The 22864-nt window shown below is 36.6% G+C and overlaps 2 protein-coding genes and 1 long non-coding RNA gene across 3 annotated transcripts in view; 1 reads left to right on the forward strand and 2 right to left on the reverse strand.

Moving 5' to 3' along the window:
* The window catches only part of LOC126965513 (E3 ubiquitin-protein ligase znrf2), a 153706-nt gene that overhangs the window by 5682 nt on the left and 125160 nt on the right, over nucleotides 1–22864 (reverse strand). The window lies entirely within an intron of this gene.
* Nucleotides 6827–10216, forward strand: LOC126965557 (uncharacterized). Its single transcript, XR_007729563.1, has 3 exons — nucleotides 6827–7068; nucleotides 8566–8812; nucleotides 9277–10216. It is a non-coding gene; the product is annotated as an uncharacterized LOC126965557 (long non-coding RNA).
* On the reverse strand, nucleotides 17549–21557 carry LOC126965428 (uncharacterized). The gene is made up of 2 exons (XM_050809038.1): nucleotides 20539–21557; nucleotides 17549–19975 (listed from the first exon to the last, which is right to left on the reverse strand). The coding sequence occupies exons 1-2, from the start codon at nucleotides 21471–21473 to the stop codon at nucleotides 19915–19917; spliced, it is 996 nt and encodes a 331-aa protein (XP_050664995.1). The 5' UTR covers nucleotides 21474–21557; the 3' UTR covers nucleotides 17549–19914.

Raw genomic sequence — 22864 nt, forward strand, 5'->3', positions numbered from 1 at the left:
AGCAACAGTGATTTGGTCAAATCTCGGAGGATGTTAAAATAACAACACGGTTCTATCATTTCTCGAAACAAATCTAGTGATTTGACCAAATGCCAGAGTTGGTTCCGTGGAATGACAAAAAGTCTTTTCTTTGGTTTTGATAAGGTTTATTTGGTAAGACTTAGACATAATTTGGTAAGAATTTAGTATCGTGTCACAGGTGGAGGGGGTGAGAGGGGAAAGGGGAGGGAGATATCCTCTGTCCCCTGGCTCACTCCCCCATTCCCATGAAAAGGTAAGGCACCAGTCTCTTGAAAATCAAATAAATGTAACCTAGCCCCAAAACAGATAAAAGTTTCTCTAAAAGCCAAGTAGAAGCCCATATTATTAAAAAAAAACACAAAGGGGGTGGCGGGCCATGCTACCTAACCTGTCCGGCTCGGGGTATGACTCAAGTCTGATGCTCGCTTTGCTCGCATTTACATTCTAGTCGCGTCACACATTGTCATTTCACGGAACCAACCCTGGCATTTGATCAAATCACTAGATTTGTTTAGAGAAATGATACAATCGTGTTGTTCTTTAAACATACTCCGTGATTTGATCAAATCACTTCGGGAATTGACTATATCTCGTGTGACGTATGCGACATAAATATATACAAGAAGTGCCCGTTTACAGATACTACATATATGGCTACATATGCATAATAATGTGGCTTTTTTGATCTAATACAAATCAATTACACTATGAACACAATAACATTAAGGTCAGGTTAAATTCTGTCTATTTATTTTACTATATTATTATACTAATTATAGTTTGTTTCAATTCGTATGAGTATAAATATTATTGATTATTTTCATGTGACTTTTCAAACTAGAATATTCCAATCTTTTTTTCTTTTGTCCGTGTACATAAATACACGGACAAAAACATGTGATTATTATATCATTAGATATCTTTATATATATAATTCTTGTGTGCGTGTGTATGTCACTGAACTCCTCCTAGACAGCTGGACCGATTTTGATGAAATTTTTTAATGTGAGTTCAAGGGGAATCGAGGATGGTTTAGATTCACAATTGAACTACCTCCTAAACGGCTGGACTGATTTTGATGACTTTTTTGTTTGTTTCAGTGAATTTGAGATTGGTTTAGATTCTCAATTCCGTCCATATAATATAATTCTCCTGCTCATGTGTATGTTAGTGAACTCCTCCTAACGGCTGGACCGATTTTTCAAATTTAAGACGTGTGTACAGGACAACGTCTGTCGGGTCCACTAGTTATATATAGTCCTATTAACGAGCTCTGATTTTAATTGAAAACTCGCCAGTATTTCCATATTACATTACGCTTGCATTTCACAGCGCAAATATAACCACCGTTTGGTTTTCAGTCACGTGATCAATATATGATCTAATGTTAGAAGATCAACAGCATCAGATTTGATTGAACACAATTTTTATCAATTTCTAATTAACTTCGTTTTATGTGTCATTCGCCATCTGTCCACATCACTACATTTTATAAAACAACGTCCTCCGCCGCGTCTGTCTGTCTATCTGTTCGCGATAAACTCACACATGATACACCAGTGGGAGGCTCCTTTGCGCCGGATGCCGGCTAGATTATGGGTACCACAACGACGCCTATTTCTGCTGTGAAGCAGTATTGTGTTTCGGTCTGAAGGACGCCGTAGCTAGTGAAATTACTGGGCAAATGAGACTTGACAACTTATGTCTCAAGGTGACGACGTTGTAGTGCCGCTCAGAATTTTTGGGTTTTTCAATAATCCTGAGCGGCACTGCATTGTAATGGGCAGGGCGTATCAATTACCATCAGCTGAACATCCTGCTCGTCTCGTCCCTTATTTTCATAAAAAAAACGCTCCTCTGGTGTTGCAAGAGAGCAACAGTGATCACTCACCATCAATGATCTCTGTCTGCCATTTCCTCAAAAAATTAAAACACAATTACTGAAATAATGAGTCAATATAGAGTTTATATGAATAGAGTCTAAAGGTCGCATAAAGGACAGTTTGATTGTGAAGTTCGCGTTACCCCTGCCGGTTTCGGTTGACATATCGACAGGTGCCAGTGATAATGGAACTGATAAGAGGTAAAAAGTATATAGTAGGTAATTGGTGGGATAGAGTAGACGATTCTTGTTCTAATTATGTTATAAAATTAATTAATTAATCGCAAGCGCCGGCAGGTCCGTGAGACCGCCTGCCCGCTTCCGCGCCCCGCTATGATAGCGTCTAATCCGTGCGTCCAGTGACTGCGTTGCATAATTAATATTTTTTTAATATATGTTCGCTAAACATAACTTTTTCGAGTTTTATTAGTGTCTCTTCAGTCATAATGTATATGTTAGAGCCAATTTCCAAGTATATCAATCAGATTTTAACTTTGTACTTCGGGATACGCTTGTACACGGCACCCACACATATGCACTTAATAATTTTGTGTCAGTAAAAAAAGAAAAATAAAGCAAAATTGGCATAAAAACGAAATGTATGGGGGGGATATTAGAAGTGAAACTTCAACGGACAAAGTTTAAAAACAAATATTTCAAAGATTCCCGTCAATACTTTAAAATAAATATTTCAAAGAAATATATTTCCAAAAAAGTATTCAATAAAATGTTGTTTGAAAATATTAAAAAAAAAAGGAAAAAAAAATGCTTTACAACTTCTTTATAAAAATTCAAATATAATGTGATATAAAACCTTTGTCGGCTGTGGGGTTCGAACCCGCTCTCCAGAGCTCAAATCTGACGCGCAACTTCACCCCTACTTCATGTTTTTCAATAAAACACGGATAAATCTTCATTTTTTTAAACTGAAACCTAAAACCCCAGAAATACCATGTATACAAAATTTTATGAAAATCGTTGGAGCCGTTTCCGAGATTCAGATTATATATACCTATACCTTTAGAAGAATTGCTCGTTTAAAGAAATAAGATGAAGATATCGAATCTTATATGAGTAGAAACCACTAGCTAGTACGACTTCAAGTTTACTTTTCAATATAAACGTCAATAATAAATAACAAATAAACAAAAATAATATTACAGTTATGAGCTCCGATGCAATTTTGTTTCACTCTCAAATTGAATATCAGTAGTGAGGAGCTCAATTTTCAATCGCAGCGATGGGAGACGCAGGCGACATCAAAGCTCTATTTAGCATTGGATATGAGACGGGAAATAGAGTTCCTCTCGTTGCATTTCAAATCTCCTGGCGATACAATATTGAACGGATTTCGTTATCCTGAATAATATTTCAATAGCTGAAGCAGGGAGTTTTAGCTTTAAAGGTTTACCTTCATTTATGAAGAAACTTTTATAATAAACTCCCAGCCACTGTTCAGGCATTACAGTTCATACGTATAAATAAATTTAAATGTTTTATTAAAAATAGCTCTGTCGTAAGTCCTACTCCTCCACAGCTGAATATTTGAGTGATCGGACCGCCTGGGACTAGGCTATGACTATTATATAGCAATAGCAATGACAGTACAATATTGTATATTTTATTAAAAAGATCGCAAAAAAAAATGAATGCTGGGAGAGTTTCTTGCGGCGCTTCTTCTCTCTCAGAGCTCCATTTGTTTCCGAAGCGGTAGTAGTCTCTAGTATATTGGTAATGACATCAAAATGTGAGACGGTGTTTTATTATGCTAAGATTCTACTATTTCTTCCACAACGGAAAATATATGCACACGCATAGCTTTTTATAGTATTTTAACGTTTTGACCTCATCTGAAATAATGCGAAGAAAGTGCCATGTGTCGTGTGGACGTGAAATATGACCTAATGTTATACGTAATGCAAAATGAAAACGTGGTAGATAGTAAAGTTTTGACACAATATTTTTTTTAATAAAGAACTTCACCAGTGGGAGGCTACTTTGCACAGGAAGCCGGCTAGATTATGGGTACCACAATGGCACCTATTTCTGCCGTGATACAGTAATGTTTAAACATTACTGTACTTCGGTCTGAGGGGCGCCGTAGCTAGTGAAATTACTGGGCAAATGAGACTTAACATCTTATGTCTCAAGGTGACGAGCGCAATAGTAGTGCCGCTCAGAATTTTTTGGTTTTTCAAGTATCCTGAGCGGCACTGCATTCAAATGGGTAGGGCGTATCAATTACCATCAGCTGAACGTCATGCTCGTCTCGTTCCTTATTTTTATATAAAAAAGTGCAGTAAGTTAAAACAAATAACAAAACACAAGCAAGTTTTGCAAATTATTAAATTAATTTAAAAAAATATGAATTATGGTCTATATTTAATATTGTTTTAATTGTAAGTATAAATTAGTTTACTAACTTTTAGTTCTTCATATATATATAAGCTAAGATATTTAATAACCCCCTTATTCATAATAGTCTGCTAACTTAAAGCATTGCTAATTCACACTCTGTCTTCTTGTCTTCTATGGACCTAAGTCAGAATGAGAAAAAACACTCCTTAGCGGCTGTTTTAAGTTAGCGGACCATTATGAATAAGGGGGTAAGAATATATTACGAAGGTAAATATTACATGTCCGAATACAAGAAGTTAGTGGGTGGGTTATTATAGTTACTATGTTATTGACAGAGGTCGACGATGAAAAATCCCCAAACGACTACTTATAACAATTTTAAGTAATATTTCTGTATATAAAGTCTTTTCTCAGGTGTATTAAGTTATATAACGAGTGTTTCTTTGAAAAGTCGTCGGTACACCGAATCGTAGAAAATTCGTCGACTCAATTGGGGACGTTTTGAGTAAAGGACAGGTCCGAAGCACCCGCAACCGGCGAGCATGTATGAAAAGAGTAATGAATGTAGAGGAAGCGCGTGAGTTGTGCAGGATAGAAGCAAGTGGCATTCTATTGTCTTTGCCGACCCCGACGGGAACAAGGCGTGGGTATGTGTGTGTTGTGTGTGTGTGTGTGTGTTTTGAGAAGGGCGGTGATGGCCAAGTGGGAAACTACGAGACTTAGAGAAAAGTTGGACAGGAGTCGTGCACTCGATTTATAAGAAACCAACAACTGCATATTCAGTTTTTTTTAATTTCTCTCTGATTCTCTCTGATAAGAGACTCTGTTGCTGATAAGGATAAAACGACGACACACGACTTTTCTATAAGTCTCTTAATTTCCAACTTCACCATCACCGCCCTTATTAAAAATCCACCATGTATATAAATTCACGTGTCTTGTCATGTCACTCTGAAGGGTGGTCAAATCTCACAGTCTATGGCCCTCCTAAATAATTTATTGGGAAAATGATTTGCAAACTTCTCCGTTCCAAGATAAACGGAGAATAAAGTATGTTCCAACTTTCTTCTCAGATTACTTTAAAATATTACTATTACTTTGTATTCCAAGTCTTTCAATTTATTTTAAGTCTTTTGCAGAATGTAACTGGACTAACTACATTTTATTAAATTGTTCGTAACAGAACAACGACGCTCTCGAACACTACAACTCCTCTAACTACATATATTTATTTCTAGACTGAAAATTATTAGATGGAGTCGCTACTGGTATTTCTTTGAGTGAAATATATGAAATTCATAAAATACATGATGCAAACATTTTACGTGTACAAGTCTCGTATACAATATAATAAACCATTTATAACACATTCCCCATATATGACGACACCTCTATATAGCCCAGTGGTTAGTGACCCTGCCTACTGAGCTAGAGGTTCGAATCCCGTTAGGTGCATACATTTATGTGATGAATATGAATGTTACGAGTCATGGATGTTTATTTGTATTGATGTATGTTTAAGTATATTGTTTTAAATTTATCGTTTATATATACAGGCTATGCCTAGTTTGGGGCAAGATAATTTGTGTAAAAGTGTGTCAATATTATTATTATTATATATGTACGTCAATTTGTAATCAAAAGTTCTGATATTAAGGTACAACAAAAGTTTAAAACTAGTAAACTTTAGAGGGAGTAAACAAGACCCGTAGACACGCAAAAAGTTGTCCATCACAGGAAATTATTAACAAACATATATAATTCAGGTCATTTAGACGCGTCCTTTCTGCCGTTTAACATATTTTACTGAAGCGTAACTCAAATCACTTGCTGACACCTGAGAGATTTTGATAATTATATATTTTGGCAAAAGGGCCTGATCTCTTTCGAACCTACATTCACCTTATTACATCGACGTATCTTTAGTCCTTTAATAAGTGACCAATCAGAGATCAGTCTTTATATGTGTGCAACTATATCATATTTAAGTAATAACACACACAACGCGAACCTACTCGCTTTTCGCCAGCAATTCTACGCAGGTTTCGCAGGGTCTTTGCATCACACGACGTCAATGCATTCACGAGTTGCAGTGAACAATTTGGGATCCAGTGTTAAGATGTATGTGAATCACCAGGAATTGAATTACCTTTATCCGGTGATTGTTGTTTGGGGTCAATGTACATCAGATTTTCGCAGTACCGAGCTCCTAGATATGACTGCCACGAAATCCATACCAAATAATTTATAAATAAAAGTTCACATGAAATTTTAAATATTACTCTAATAACTTATCACTGAGAATTTAAAATAAAAATAATAACATCACTAACGGCCGTTTTCAATAACGTATCTCTAGTTACGGATACATTGCTGTCACCGTTTAGTGACAAGATCTTATCTATCCATAGTTATGTCCAATATAGTTATAGTCCAATGCTTAATGTCGATAGGTTATTGAAATGTAAATAAGCGTAAACGGAAAGTTTTATCTACCTCTAGTAAGTTAAACTAAGGATAGATAGGTTATTGAAAACGGCCGGTAATCATCACGAGATACAGTCATTTGATGTTCGTATTTGGATAGTAAATACGTCCGAGGCCGCACGCTCCGTCTAAACAATAATAAATCAATGCACAAAAACAATATAAAGCAAAACAGTTAACTTTATCAGCGCATAAATCACAGTGTTTCACACTCCAAATGTATTTTCACATTAGCAGAGAGAGCGCTGCGTTGGTGCACTTCAAGGACATAAATTAGGTCACAAACTTAACATCTATGTTTAAATTGAAAGGAATTTTTGGTAAGAGCTCACATATATATAATAATTATATAAAATATTTATTTATAACAGTGTGTGTACAACTACTACATAAACAAATTCTTGTGTTTTTATTTATTAACTAGCTGACCCGGCAAACGTTGTTATGCCATATAAATTATTTTTAGACTTAGACCGTTTCTTGGACATTGCAACATTACTTTATTTTTCTAAAATAAAACAATTTTTCTAAAATAAACGTAGCCTAATTTACCCGCCTATAAAAGTCCCTGCAAAATCGGTCCAGCCATTTCAAAGATTAGCCGGAACAAAGAGAAAGACAAAAATTAAAAAAAAAATACCGTATATAGATAGATATATTATAAACGCAGTAAAAAACGGTTATTTCAATATTACAAACAGCCACTCCAATTTTATATATTAGTATATGTATAGATTCAAATTTATTTTCATGACTTACTCATGTAACTAAGGCATTGAATATTTGACATTTGAGTATTTTTGTAGCATCACATTACATATATTGTAATTAAAATAATTTGTAAAGGCTGTAAATTTTGATTAAATTTCTTACAGCTCAATCTTCTCCGAAGCTAAATGTAAAAATAAGAAAAAAACTTTACAGAATCTTTGACCTAGATAAATATTAATATTGATTTGTTATATACATAATCATTTTATATTCGGTTATTATTGGATACATAGAGACCTCAATAAAATAATATTAGCAAACTTTGTCATTATTTACTTTTGTCAGAGGCTTTGTAATAGTCTCATAAACCGCAATAGATGGTCAGAAATGCAAACTCAAATCATGGATTAAATTTTAGAGAGTGTGTTTTAACAAAAGACATAAACCTGGATGCCGAATTCCAAAATGTTTATATGTTATCATCATCTCATCTTAGTTTTGTTACAAAAGTATTTAAAGTTTTAACTTGTACAATGGCACGGAACCCTTCGTATTCGAGTTCGATTGGCACTTGATCGCTTTTCTATTTTTAACTAGGAGTACAAACTTACAGATTGTTCAGTACTCAAATGAACAATCAATAAAGAACCACCAGTGGGAGTCTACTTTGCACCGGATGCCAGCTAGATTATGGGTACCAAAACAGCGCCTATTTCTGCCGTGAAGCAGTAATGTGTAAGCATTACCGTGTTTCGGTCTGAAGGGCGCCGTAGCTAGTGAAATTACTGGGCAGATAAGACTTGACAACTTATGTCTCAAGGTGACGAGTGCAGTTGCAGTGCCGCTCAGAATTTTTGGTTTTCTCAATAATCCTGAGCGGCACTGCATTGTAATAATGGGCAGGGCGTATCAATTACCAACAGCTGAACGTCCTGCTCGTCTCGTCCCTTATTTTCATAAAAAAAAACACGTGACGAATTTTTACGAGATGAAATGAACTAGAAAACAAAAGCGATGTGATAAATTGGACCAGATGTAATTTAACAACCCAATAAAAGCAATTTAAAAGTAATTCTAGGCTTTCATTTGAACACATCTGTTTCCAGATGCATAATTTAACTAAATCAAATCGAATCAACAAGTTCACGGCATGCATTTGGTCTATTGTCGCGCTGGTACCTTGGACAACAGCGGAACTGGACTGCAGGATGGCTTGCAAGCACTGCAGAATCAAACAGACTCCTAAAGAGTTACTGGAAGTATACTGTGCCATGTGCAACGAATGCAATGAAAAGAAGACCGAGAGAGGAAAACCGTTGTCGAAGCGAAGGAACTGGTACAGTATGCCTCCAGGTGAGAAGCCCTCATACTAGTCAGTATTCAGTGCCAAAAAGTGCTGTTTGACCTGATCGCTTCCACCTAATTCCACCTTTGAAAATTCGAACTTTATGCCAAAGTATAGAAGGACCTACCGTTCGCGGTGTCTCCACGAGTATACGACATGGGTAATGGTGTTACAAGAGATTCTGTCCTCTTCTTCCATTAAAAAAAAAACTATTTTCGTTTAGTTTGTTGGTGTGTTTAACTGGAACGATTAACTAATAACTTGGACTAGCGGACAAAGAATAGTAACAAAACTAGTACAAAAAAAAGAATATCCTACGGGACAACGACCTGACCATACATAAAAGTTTCAGCTTGCTTATATTCCCGGTGCCAGAATTAAAACAAACACGATACTGCACCCCAACGCGTGGAGTGATCACTTACTATGAGGTCAGCCATGTCATTATTTATGTTAAAAAAAACTGTTGCAGATTGTGAGCCGCTTGACAATAATTCGGAACCTGAAATGCCAAATTGCGACAACGAACCAGAATCGGGAAAGTACGTAACTCAACCAGCATTGCCCCCGTGCGAATATGTACCGCAAATGCCGCCGTGCGAATATGTACCATATATGCCGCCGTGCGAATACGTACCACAAATGCCGCCATGCGTAACTGAAACCATAGTAGAGCTGAAGAAAACAACAACAAGTACAACAACGACTACGACAACGACTACGACAACGACAACGACAACGACAACACCTCCGCCGCCTCCAAGGTGTCGCCCTCCGCAGTGCCGGCCGGCCCGACCTTGCTACTGCATGCCCTTCATGCCCATGTCGTGGTGCCCCTGCCCGACCCAGTACCAACAACCGACTGAACCAACCAACGGACCAATACCCCTCACACAGACCATGCCGAAAACATCGCAGTCACCAGTTAATAAAGATTATTCATATGTGTATGTGGGTGTACCCAAAGCTTTGTTAAATTAAAAGTACGAATAGACATCCTTGTTTATTAAAGCGAAATCGCATGTAATTTTTATATTATAAGTTATATACAGTGTGGCGCATAATGGCGACATTAAAATATGAATACACAGGTAGAGTTATTGAAATTTTCAAATTTTCAAACAAAAAAATTATATATTTAGGAAACAAAATTTTAATCACCCTTACGTGGTCGCATTATAATGGCACGAAGGTGTCAGTACCTACGCTAGCGCGCGGCTACTAGATTTCTTACAGGTTGTTCCGAAATGATATTTGATGTTTCTTATTTTTAAATATATTTTTATGGTTACGTTTAAGAAGTTCTACCCGCATGTTTATTTAATATAGCTATTGTAGCGCCACGCTGTTTAATATTTAATCGATGCATATAAATAAACAGAACTTATACCAAAAAGTACTTTTTTATCGTCTATCAGTATGTTACGGCTAATCACTGAAACAGCAGAACCGATTTGAGTCGCCTAGTACTAGCAGATTGCTCATGGTATAAAAAGTAACGCGGGCTACTTCTATTTTAGAAGCTGAAGGCTTTTTGATGATATGACCAAAATCCGATTCAACGTTGGGCCTGGCCATATAATCAAACGATGATGGGAAGTTAAAATAACTTTTAGCTAGGACCCAACCACAAATAGTGCGTGTCCACTATTTCTTGGCGACGGATAAACGCGCCGCTGTAGTACTGGGAACTAGTGCAAAGAAGCCTTCCACTTCCCACGGGTAAAATTTCATCAGACATTGACCAGGCCTACTTTTTCCAACTTCTCGGTCGATGCGTTCGAGTGGGGATGGATGATAATCGATATCGGAATGAGTCATCTTGAACTTCCACGTAATCTCCTTGCTCAAATTGGACGCATCGTACTGTTATATAGCGAAGATTCAGTTCAGGCGATTTTTCGAAGGGAGTTATTTAGAAAAGTAATTCACGCGGTTACCTCATAAGCTATATAGTAACGAACGGCCTGTTACTGGTACGGACTTTACTTTGTAGCTGAGGTCAAGTGTAATCAACGGCCATGGCTAAGGGCCATCATAATCTATTTCTGGTATAATTTCGCTACTATGAAATCGAGAACGGTTTTTTATCTATTCAGGTGACATCTGGATCTTTTCTGTATTTTGCAGTCATATTTTTTTTTTATGAAAATAAGGGACGTGACGAGCAGGACGTTCAGCTGATGGTAATTGATACGCCCTACCCATTACAATGCAGTGCCGCTCAGGATTCTTGAAAAAGCCAAAAATTCTGAGCGGCACTATAATTACGCTCGTCACCTTGAGGCATAAGATATTAAGTCTCATTTGCCCTGTTATTTCATTAGCTACGGCGCCCTTCAGACCGAAACACAGTAATGTTTACACATTACTGCTTCACGGCAGAAATAGGCGCCGTTGTCCATAATCTAGTCGGCATCCTGTGCAAAGGAGCCTCCCACTGGTAAGTTGTAGTTAGTTGGTAGTTGAAGATAACATGCAATTTCATCGCTTTTTCTTCACAAAGTTTTAGTAAACACTCAGCCGAAGGTCATTTTTGTCACTCAATAATGCGATAAATTTATATCGCATTATTAGTTTACATTTGTAAACAAAACTTTCAAATACGATTGATAAGCGACTTCAAACAAACATAGAGGCTAATCTATGTTTGTTTGAAGTCGAAGTATTGACAGCTTTTATGATAGACCAAGGGCCGTTCCCGTCCTCTTGAATCGAACGTAAACATCATTATTAACTATTGTGTCCACTTCACGGACAGCGAACCAGCTATTAAATTTGTTGGTTTTCTTCACAGCTTTTTTACTGAGAAGAATTAATATTTTCCCCTTTACTTGCCTTAAGCTCACAAATAAAAAAAAATATGTTTTCAGTAATATTTGCAGTAGGATATTGGCTTAGTTTTAACATTTTCTGCCTAAAGATGACTTCGGTCAGATTTTCCAAAAATTCTGGGATACACTGCTTATTAGTGGGTAAAACTTCCACTTCTTATGGTGAAAAAATAAATAATCATTTTTTTTACGAAAATACGGGACGAGACGAGCAGGACGTTCAGCTGATGGTAATTGATACACAATGCAGTGCCGCTCAGGATGGAAAGAACCAAAAATTCTGAGCGGCACTACAATTGCGCTCTTCACCTTGAGACATAAGATATTAAGTCTCATTTGCCCAGGTACTCTTTTTTTTTGCCAAATAATCTTTTAGTGTAAAAAGCTTAACATTCCCTTAAAATATTGTAATTATTATTTCCATTACTCAACACTTCTATACGATACAAAATAATCCCTTCTGCGTTTAAATTTTAGTATATTATTAATTCCTAATAATGCAGTCGTATAATATTTTATACATCTTGACAAATATGGAGGCTTTATAAAGTGTACGTGCTTTGTTGTTAAATTACTTGTCAATAACCGCGTGGTCACCGCAGCGTCTCCGCAGTATCTCCACTACAAATAGTGGAGGTACTGTATTCAATTTAAAACGATGTGGGGTTCTAAGTCTTAAAAACGACCAGGGCTCTGTACAGTCTTATACCATTGAAGTTTTTTTTAATGAGAACAAGGGACGAGACGAGCAGAATGTACAGCTGACGGTAATTGAAACGCCCTGCCCATTACAATGCAGTAACGCTCAGGCTTCTTGCAAAAACCCAAAAATTCTGAGATATAAGATGTTAAGATCATTTCCCAGTAATTTCACTAGCTACGGCGCCCTTCAGACCGAAACATAGAAATGCTTACGCATTACTGCTTCACGGTAGAAATAGGCGCCGTTCCTGCGCAAAGGTGCCTCCTACTGGTGGTCATCGATGAGAGGTAATTTCAATCGCAAACTTAGTTTTGTTTATCTGCTTCTTTTCATTATTCAGGAAAAAAGGCAACTGAACGGTTATTCAGCCTAATCAATAAATGGGTTTACCGTAGAGTATTCTCCTGGGGGGTCGTCTGTGTTGTAAGCCGGCGCCGTAGGCCACGGCGTCCGGCTCTGAGTCAGGCACGCAGGTACCGATGATGATACCCATGGTAGATCAAGTTCGTCACATCACCGATTTCACAAACACATCACTAATATCGAGCGCTTCATAACAACACTGATAACTGAACCGTTTATGAAGATACACTCAAAAAGTCACCGTTTAAAAGCGAGTATTGAAGAAAGCCTTCAAGGTTTTCGAAGGATTTCAATGTTCGCATTAGGCTTTTCGTTTAACAATTTAGGATAAACCTGCTTATCCGAGTGATTGAGGTTCCCTGAATAAAAAAGAAACTCAAACCCTATATTTTAAACAGAAGGCGTTAGTAATTTTGCCGGATAGAAGCTTTGTGTTCTAGAAACAAGTCGATAAAAATAGCGAGTCAAAACATTAGTTTTAAATATAGCTCTAACGAAGCACACGTTCGCACTTGGAGAGGTTGCGGTACTCAAAGAACAACAAGTGGCGGGCGCAGTGAATGATACCACCGGGTGCTGACGTCACCCCACGTCACGTAGGGCCCTGACAGCCACAGATATGTCAACACGAACGACCCGACAGACGCAGGTTTTCCTTTATTGCCTACGTATATAGAAACTGCCTTATTTTATTGCTTATTGTATCTGTACGCCTTATGCAATACCGGCAAGTAACTATCGAAGGAGAACCAGATTGGCTCTCGTGACGTGTCATGGTACAATTCAAAGCTAGTTTTAATAGACTTTATCAAGTGGAAATTTACTTTCCTAATGTTGCGGGTATTGGTAATTTTGGTTTATGAATTATTAAAGTTAATTCTCAGCCAGAATGTCTCACAGGTGCTAGTTTAGTGGGTACTCTAACATACATTACAGATATAAATTATAGATCCCTTTGGAGGTAAAAGAGGCAGTTTGGTCTCGCATTGTGAATGTGTAAAATAGGATTACCTGCAAACATTCTTTGAACGAGAAAGGGTTCTTACTCACGGTTCAGAGGACCATAAATAATAAAGTGCTGAAGCGATTTTTCGAGAAGCAGATAAGTTACGACAGAACCGAGACAGTTGAGATAAGCCGTGTCTGGCTAGAAACAATACTTGAAAAGAAACTACTAGTTGGAAAGGTAATAGTAGTTGCCATTGACGACTCGATTAGGCCAAGTGTAGATTGTTTTGCGACTTCGAGCGTGTACATAGAAATTACCGTGTTCCAACAAGACATAGATATAATCGACGAAAAGCATACAACTGATTTATGATCCCAGCGTGGTACCAACTAAGTAATTGGCGATCATAGTATCTTGCCATCAATGATTGCCGTGCAAAAATTTTATTTCCACTTGGAGCATTGAAGCATGGTGTGGTACGAGAACTGACTGAGTTATAGATACAGAGTAATACTTGTTTGAATATTGTATGGGAAAAAATGCTTATTTACATATTTATTCAAATCGTGTACCTAACATGCTGTACTTTGCCTAATAGTCATCCCGACATAAACGTATTCCTTTCTTGGCAGTTGGCAACAACTATATGAAAAATGCTTCTTTAATAAAATCAGATGGATTCAGAAATAACCAGATGAAATTAAACGTTAGAGAAGAGTTAACTCTCTTTCCTAACATTATCTGATAATGTTTGAAGACAAAGCAATTGATCAAACGTAAGGATACTACACTAAGTATACTACTAAACGATTGCATGAAAGTCAATACAGGGTTAAGAAATTAAAAAAATAGACGTAAATATAGTATTATCGATTTGCAAGAATTAGAAGTATACGTGGCAAAGGGTTGTTAGTTATTATAGCACTGGGATATAATGCTGTTTCAAATAGTATAGTAAAATTCAGATTTTCAAAACACAATAAATGAGTTCAGTTGAAGTTTCGTATACATGTCTACCGCGCACCACATGCTGCTGCACGTCAGCACACAGCCTGTGTCGCGTTTCCACTATCGCCACAAATCAACGCAGGGTGCGCAAACATTGCGTGTCAGTAATCAGTGGGAGGAGGATAATTACGGCCAGTCCTTAAAGTGAACATAAGCATCCGACTAACGTTAGTTGCCGAAGTTTACGATCGCGGTACGGTCTCAACTACACAGAAACAAACCACCGAACCATCAGCAACAAATACTGTAGTTGAAACATATTACAATATTGCCGAGTTAGATATAAGACTTATTTATAAAAAAGGGTGATCCCCGTCAGGTTGCAAATTATGGGAGAATAAGTTATCGTTATGTATATAAATAATAAAATAAAGCGGAACAAACAGTATTTAGATAGAGCTGCAGCACTAAAGATCACATCTACTTCCCGGAAGTGTATTAAAAATAAGTCGGTTTAAGTCATGTACAGCTGACAGATGATACTGAATTGATTGATTTACACGATCGATCATATCGAAAGATAGTACCAACTAAAGACAATCCACATGAAAAGTTTGATGCTTTATTTTTGGTGCATGATTGTTTTTTCAGGGCCGTGGCAATACGAGACCTGAAATCACTACATACATGGGACACATATAACTAATAGATAAACATAGAAACCATAACCATAAATACAATTGCATACAAAATTTTAATTCGACGCAAGGAGCAATTAAGGCAGAACGTACAATTCAACAATATTTGAACAGGAAAACAGGTCAGAAATAATCCGATAAAGTCGACATAAATTGTATCTGAAACAATTGCGGACAATAATAGTAAATGTTTGATAGAATTATAGCGCCCTGCCGACAGGAGCAGATTGAAGCAATCATTCTACCACGATACCCGCCTGTCAAGCATTGGTAACGAAATTACAAGCAAAACTCGACTTTGTGCCGTTAGTTATTATTATCAATTTACCGTGGTGTATCTGGGAGAGATACTATGCTTCTAAAGACAGTAATTGATGGACGAACTGGTTCATCGGTAGTGCTCGTGATTGTTGCGTCGCTCTTGATTTAGAAATTTTAGCATAAATAAGATTGTAAAAAAAGAAAATCTGTATTCTAGCTGCTAGGTACTAATTAAAAATATTTATATTTTTACTGGGTAATTTACAAAGCAAAGATGTTTTGATTTTTTTGTGGCATTAGGAATAAACGCGGCAAGCGCTGTGATTCATCTGGTGATGCAGCCATCCTTTGTGCTCAAAGAAAAAAAACAAGAGAGCAAAAGTGCATTTTAACAAACCTTTCATCAAAGCAATCATCAACTTCCTAGAATTACTAAATGTTCCCGAAAGTTTATCATTGCCTTTACCTTAATCTTTAATACAAGGGTGGAAAATAAATGTAAAAGTCGAAATTTTTCGTCGCATCGTTATCGCAGGGTTCACTTGTCGATAGCGACCATAAAGTAGAGCTTTTGTCGAATTAAGAATCGAATCAAACAAGTCTCAAACTGTATAAAGTTGGCGTAAACTTTGTACATTCTATTGTTGAGTTATCGACAATGACAAAATCGACTAAATGCTGTCAGTCTGTTGAAGTAATAGGGGTTAAAGTATGAAATTGCCGTTTTAGTGTAATAGGTGCTTCGAATCGATATAGAACCTTCATAGTATGTTACCCATATAGTTCTACTTTTGAAATGTGCAGTCGATTATCGACTTTCAGTTGTTTTTTTATTCAGCTTAGACAATCAAGATGGATTCTTCAAAATTCGAGTGATTTTTGAAAACGAGATCCGACGCGGAATTAACGCGGCACAAACAGCTCGCAATATCAATGTTGCGTTTAGAGAGGTTATTATATTTTTGTAACCAAGTTAAAATATAAACAGTGAGAAATTGAAATTCACGCCAAACTTTATTACATCTGCAATAATTATCGAGGACGCTCATTCCAGGGTTATTATTATCTCGAGTTATTCTCTCGAAACTTCTCCATTACAAAATTAAGCGAAGTTTTCTATTAGTTGAGAACATTTAATTACTTTCCGCTACCGCTGTGCTGATTATGGCAATTCAAATCTCGCGTTATACAAAATTTCGATATTCCTCAAGAGAGGAAGAGATCTTTGGCGATTATGATCACAAACCCAAGTAAGTTTACACGGTAATGAGCTTTCCTTTTTCGTGAGAAACATGAGAGTATTCGAATATCAATACTTTCGACCAGCTAGGCGAGCGATCGGTTTGTATGTGTGCCAAAAGAACGACGAGTGAAATATTTGGCGAGTGACTTGTCAAGTGGCATTTTTCTTTTTTATTATTTCTTGTGTGTTACATACTTTTCCAAACATAAGGCAGGTTCAGTGATTATAATTAGAAATATTATGAAATTGCTAAATTAAAGCAATTATGAATAAAGTTTATTTTATTTTTTATTTTTTATTTTATTTTAGTTTATTTGGGAAACTTACAGCCATTTTTACAAATTTTACACAACAAATAGATTAATAAATGCTAATTACAAGCTTCCACATATGTTTTTAAATTGCTTAAGCTCAGGTTAATATATAACACAAACAATACTGTAACACAAAATAGGTTCTAACATATGAGATTAAGTGCTTTCTTTTTTTTATGTTAGACTTACATCGACACTGTCTTTGGTAAGCACATTCTTAGCTACACGAGGACTACAAGTAAAGAGGTCAAAACGGTTGTCATGGTTAAGCTTGTTGAACTGCCGCATGCAACGAGGAAAAAAGCTATTTTTCCGGTAGTTAGTGTGGCTGGAATCGATGCCAAACAAAGCCGGTTTCCTAAGACTACGAGTAGGAACATTAATATTAATTTTGCTAAGAAGCTCCGGGCTATCAATGTTATTTTGGGCTAATTTCAGTAAGAACGCGATGTCAGATATGTTTCGCCTCTGATGTAATGGAACTAGATGGAACATCAGGCTTCGCTGTGGATATTCAGACATTGGTATATTAAATTTATATGACAGGTAACGCGTGAATTTCCTTTGGATTCTCTCGATGTTGTCTGAGTATATTTTATAACAGGGATTCCAAATTTGAGACCCGTACTCTAGATGACTACGTACGTAGGCGCAATAGATAATTTTTATAGTTTTCATTCTTTTAAAATTCTGTGAAGCACGGATTATAAATCCAAGAGCCTGATAGGCTCTATTTACTACAGCATTAACATGGTCATCGAACATTAATTTATTGTCATGAATTACACCTAGATCTTTAATGTTTTTTATAACAGCTAAATTTTGATTTTTAATCTTATAGTTATATTCAAAAACGTTTCGTTTACGAGAAAAATTTATAAAAAAGCATTTAGAGACATTCAAATCTAACTTGTTGAGTGTACAATAGTTATCCAGCCTGTTCAAGTCATCTTGGAGAAGTAAAGCATCATGAAGATTGTTAACAGTCTTGAAGATTTTCATGTCGTCAGCAAATAATAAAAACTCTGAATTCGAAAAGCATGAGCTGATATCGTTAATAAATATAACAAATAGCAGGGGTCCTAACAATGATCCCTGAGGAACGCCTGACGGAATATTAACCCACGTCGAGATGTAACCATTCAGAACAACCGCTTGAGACCTATTTAGAACGTAGGAAGAAAACCATCTATACAAGTCACCATGGATGCCTAGAGAATATAATTTTGACAGTAGTATACTATGGTCAATACGGTCAAAAGCCTTGCTGTAGTCAGTATAGACAGTGTCAACCTGAGAACCTTTATCCATATGAAATGTTGAGTAATCATTAAAAGTGATTAGATTTGTCACAGTTGACCTTCCTCTCAAGAAACCGTGCTGTTGAGGGATAAACGTTGATTTAATGTTATTGTATAGCTGGTTGTACACAATACGCTCTAAGATTTTTGCTAACAAACATAACTTACTAATAGGTCTGTAGTTTTCTATTTGATTTTTAGAACCTTTCTTGTGAATCGGTGATATTAATGCTGATTTCCATACAGCTGGCATAATTCCCTCAGTAACGGAACGACGAAAGAGTATTGTCACTGGCTTAAACAGTTCGTTGGCGCAATTAACTAGAAGTAGTGCTGGTATGGTGTCGGGACCAGCTGACTTACTAAGATCTAGATGATTCAAGAATCGTCGAACCTCCTCTGCAGACACTTCAATAGAGGAAATACTGCAAGACGTATTTTGTAAATTTGGAAAAGACGAAACATTGTCAGGTTGAGTGTCAGGAGCCAAAAAAGTCGATCGAAAGTATGAAGAGAATAGATCGCAGATTCCTGGACCAATGTCACTGCTAGTACCAGAATAAGTCATTGTTGCAGGATATATACTACTCACCCTTTTACTCTTCATATAAGACCAAAACTTCGTAGGGTTGGCAGCAATGTTATTTTCTATTTTGGTTATGTACTCTTTATAACAATTATCTTCAGCTGCTTTAACTCTATTTCTAAGTAGTCTAAAGTTGTGTTCGTTTGATTTATTACCATAAATTTTGAATTTCTTGAGGTACTTAAATTTTTCTTTTATCATTTTTATTAATGGAGTATTATACCATGGCGGATACTGGCCTATCTTTGTAGTACGCATCGGAATAAATTGTTCTCTAAGTTTATAAAGGATTGAATAAAAGTAATTAACCGCATCGTCAACACTACCTAAAGCAAGGCTATTGTCCCAGTCAATTTGCGATAAATGTAAACATATTTTGTCGTAGTCACCTCGTATATAAGAATAAGCAGTGCGTTTTGGTGTGTCAAGTGCACATAGTTCGATAAATAAGGGTTGAATAATTAGGCTCGGGTGCAGGGCATCCTCAGGCGTAAGGGGGTCGGAGCAAGGCGCAACCGAAACGAAGTCATTACAGAAAACTAAATCCAAAATGCCACCTATATTATTTTTATGAAAATTATATTGCCTAAGGCTGCAATGGTTCATGTGATTAATAAATTCTTGCTTTCGGGGATTCGTAAGAATAGAAGATACATAACCAACGTCAGACTGAAGCCATAAAATGTCACTCATGTTGAAGTCTCCAACAACAAGAAATTTCTGTGACAAATTACAATCAACTATGTTACTAAGATTCCGACAAAAGCTATCTAATTGTTGAAAGAAATTCAAACCTCCTTTTTGATCGCATAAATATAAGACACATATATTCAATGTAATTACCGTCCTCCGAGAGTTACGCAGTTTGACAGAAACCCACAAATCCTCTGCGCTCGATAACCAATCCACATTACACAAAGATGTATATCGACGGTGAACTGCTATAGCCACACCGCCACCCTTTTTCTGACCTGTAAGAACATAATTTCTGTCACGCCTGTAAACTAAGTACCTGTCATCGAATAACTCGTTATCAAAAATACTATCAAGCAACCAAGTCTCAGTTAACAAAATAATGTCATAATTATTTATTCCGACATTACGGTAAAAAGATAATGTTTTAGTCCGAAGCCCACGACAGTTTTGATAATAAATTGATAGGTTAGCCATTTGAAACCGGTATAACACTTCTTAATCGATTATAAAAATGAAAATATAAAATTGAAATCATTATTTTGCATCGAATTCCAGCACAGATAAGTGAATAACTAGCTAATTTTGTTAAATAATAAAGCATATGATATGAGTATATAAGGTTCAAACAAGCTTGACTGTACCGCATTAGAATATGTAGGTACACCTCAGTAAAATAGAATAACACAAAACACACAATACGTCGCTCATTAGCAGCTAATGACATACCTCGAAGCGGGAAATACTTAGTGATAAAGTTATTAATGCTATGAATTAAGTTATAAACAACACTGACAAATATAATATAACAAACTGAGTTATTATAACAAATAGACCTCACTGCATTTTTAACAAGTCTTTCTCGCTCTTGATAGTTATTATTTTGGATCCCGGATTTTTTCTTGCGAATATTTTGCAGTTTTTTACCCAGACGAAATCAAAGTTCTTTTCTTCCTTCAATTTTTTAGTTTTCTTAAGAAGGATCTTATTTTCCACAGTTAAATGGTCATTAATAAATATTGGCGAGGTACCTGGCAAGTCAATGTCCGCAGCAATCAACTTCTTGAATGAACGTGCAGAGGCAACAAAATCATCTTTCACATACCTACTTAAAAATGAAACTATAATCGGCTTGGCCCTGTCGGCTAGGCCATCTCTCGAAGGCACTCTCGCCAAAAAATTTATATTTTGTTTTGTGATGGGATATTGAATTTTATTTCCAATTTTGTTTATAATTTCAAACAGGTTTTCACGGTCCTTCATGGGAACACCTTTGATCTCCACATTATTCAGCCGCATCCACTGATTTTTGTCATTCAGGTCACTTTCCATAGTAAGAATACGGTCACTTAGCTTCAGGACCTCAGCTTGGGCTTGTTCTATAACATGGATCCTTTCTTCTAGACCTTGAAATTTTAATGTGAATTGACCCATTGAGGTTTTCAACTCGCTGACGTCACTTTTAATGCTTTCGATACCCGCAACAATGTTTGACACCGAATCCACTGTGCGTTTGATATTTCTGAGCTCTTGCATGACTTGATCCAATGTCACTGGCTTGGGTAATAAGCCGCTTTCTCCTGAAATTATACGAGGTGAAACAGCTGATCCACCAGATTTGCAGGAAGGACATCTCCAGGCTGCCTGCCTTTCTATGCCAAGTTTACGGTACCCGGCCTCGGTAATACCTGAGCATTGGTAGTCAAAATGCCTAGAACATGAACTGCATTGAACACAGTCTCTTGCTTCCTGACCACAACTTCCACAGTTAACCATAATTGTGTAAATTATTTAAAGCAGACCAAAAAACACCGCGAGAGGTTTAAGAAATACTAGTTGTCGCTAGACGCGTGCGCCACAAGTGCGATCGTGTCGAGTACTGTTTATATGACTTTGACAAAGGAAAGCATTCATACGACATCTTTCGGGATGAATGCATCAGATGCATTAGCGTCGACATATTTGTTATTATATTAGAATAATGTTTGGGTTATAGGGGTGTTCAATTAATAAAATTGAATACGTGTGGAACAAGAAGTAATGTGTATGATTTTTGATTAACTGTATCATGATGGGTATGGCATAAATAATGAAAAGCTTGTTTACCATGACTGATGGTTGACATAAAAGATCGCACATACAAATTTTGAAGAAACAATAATTCAATGCTTCATCAGAATTCATGAAGTGAATCACTTTACATTGATTTAAATGTAAGACAATTTGGCTCAAATTGCACAAATTGAGCCAAATTGTATTCTTCTTTTGTCATGAAATGTGAAAACCTCGTTAGCACTGAATAGACCCCGTTAGACGCTCGGGTGAGATGACTGACAAACAGACGTCAATCACGAACTGTTATTACGTTCACCTTACACGGAGTGCTGATGATATGTTTATTGGCTAGTCAATATTATTTTATTAGTCCCATTCAGGGCGTCTCGCTACACTTTGTGGTCTGTTGAAATAACTGTGACGCAGTGGCCCCGTTCGCTAGTACCAGCCCGGGTTAAATATCTCATTTTTATATTGAAGTATACAACGTGTTACAAAATACCCCGTAAAAAATATAAATAATTATCAAAGTCAAAAATTTTGCCAACCCTAGTAAGCTAGGAATATAGAATTTAGAACCAAATTATTAAAAGAAAGGTACTACCTACCTATTTTACCTAATAATTGTCTACTTTAATATTTTTCATTCATAAAAAGAGTTTGCTACCTCAATACAAGGATGTCATTATACTCAAGTACTGACTTCAAAAAATGTCAAGTTGGAAAAAATGGTTATGTGAAGGACAGAGTGTATTTCTCCGATTGCTCAACGGATGCCGAGATGGAACAGCGTGTTGGATCGATTTTCGAATCAATAATATCAACAATGGTGCGAAATGCCACACAAGCCATATCCCGACGAGTGCGGTTGTGTATTGAGCAAGGCGGAGCACACTGAGCCGTTTCTGTAAATTTGACGTTTAGTAAGCGTTCGTTTTGGTTGTGTTAGGTTACGTCTTTGAAATTTTTTGTCGTTCCGCGAATTAGATAGAAATGTAGGTACATTCTGCGTAGTTTACTATTTTATTTTACAGAAATAGGGTTTGCACATCAGTGAAAATAATAATATTGTTTTATTTTTTTGGGGTAATTTATACAGCGTTACTACGGTT

This window comes from Leptidea sinapis, chromosome 1 (assembly GCF_905404315.1).
Source record: "Leptidea sinapis chromosome 1, ilLepSina1.1, whole genome shotgun sequence".
Taxonomy (NCBI): Eukaryota; Metazoa; Arthropoda; class Insecta; order Lepidoptera; family Pieridae; genus Leptidea; species Leptidea sinapis.

Coding starts and splice junctions, on each gene's coding strand:
- LOC126965428 (XM_050809038.1), bottom strand. CDS start 21,473: ATGGTTAACTGTGGAAGTTGTGGTCAGGAAGCAAGAGACTGTGTTCAA. Junction 19,976..20,538: donor AAAGACTTGTTAAAAATGCA/GTGAGGTCTATT, acceptor ATGTTCTTACAG/GTCAGAAAAAGGGTGGCGGT.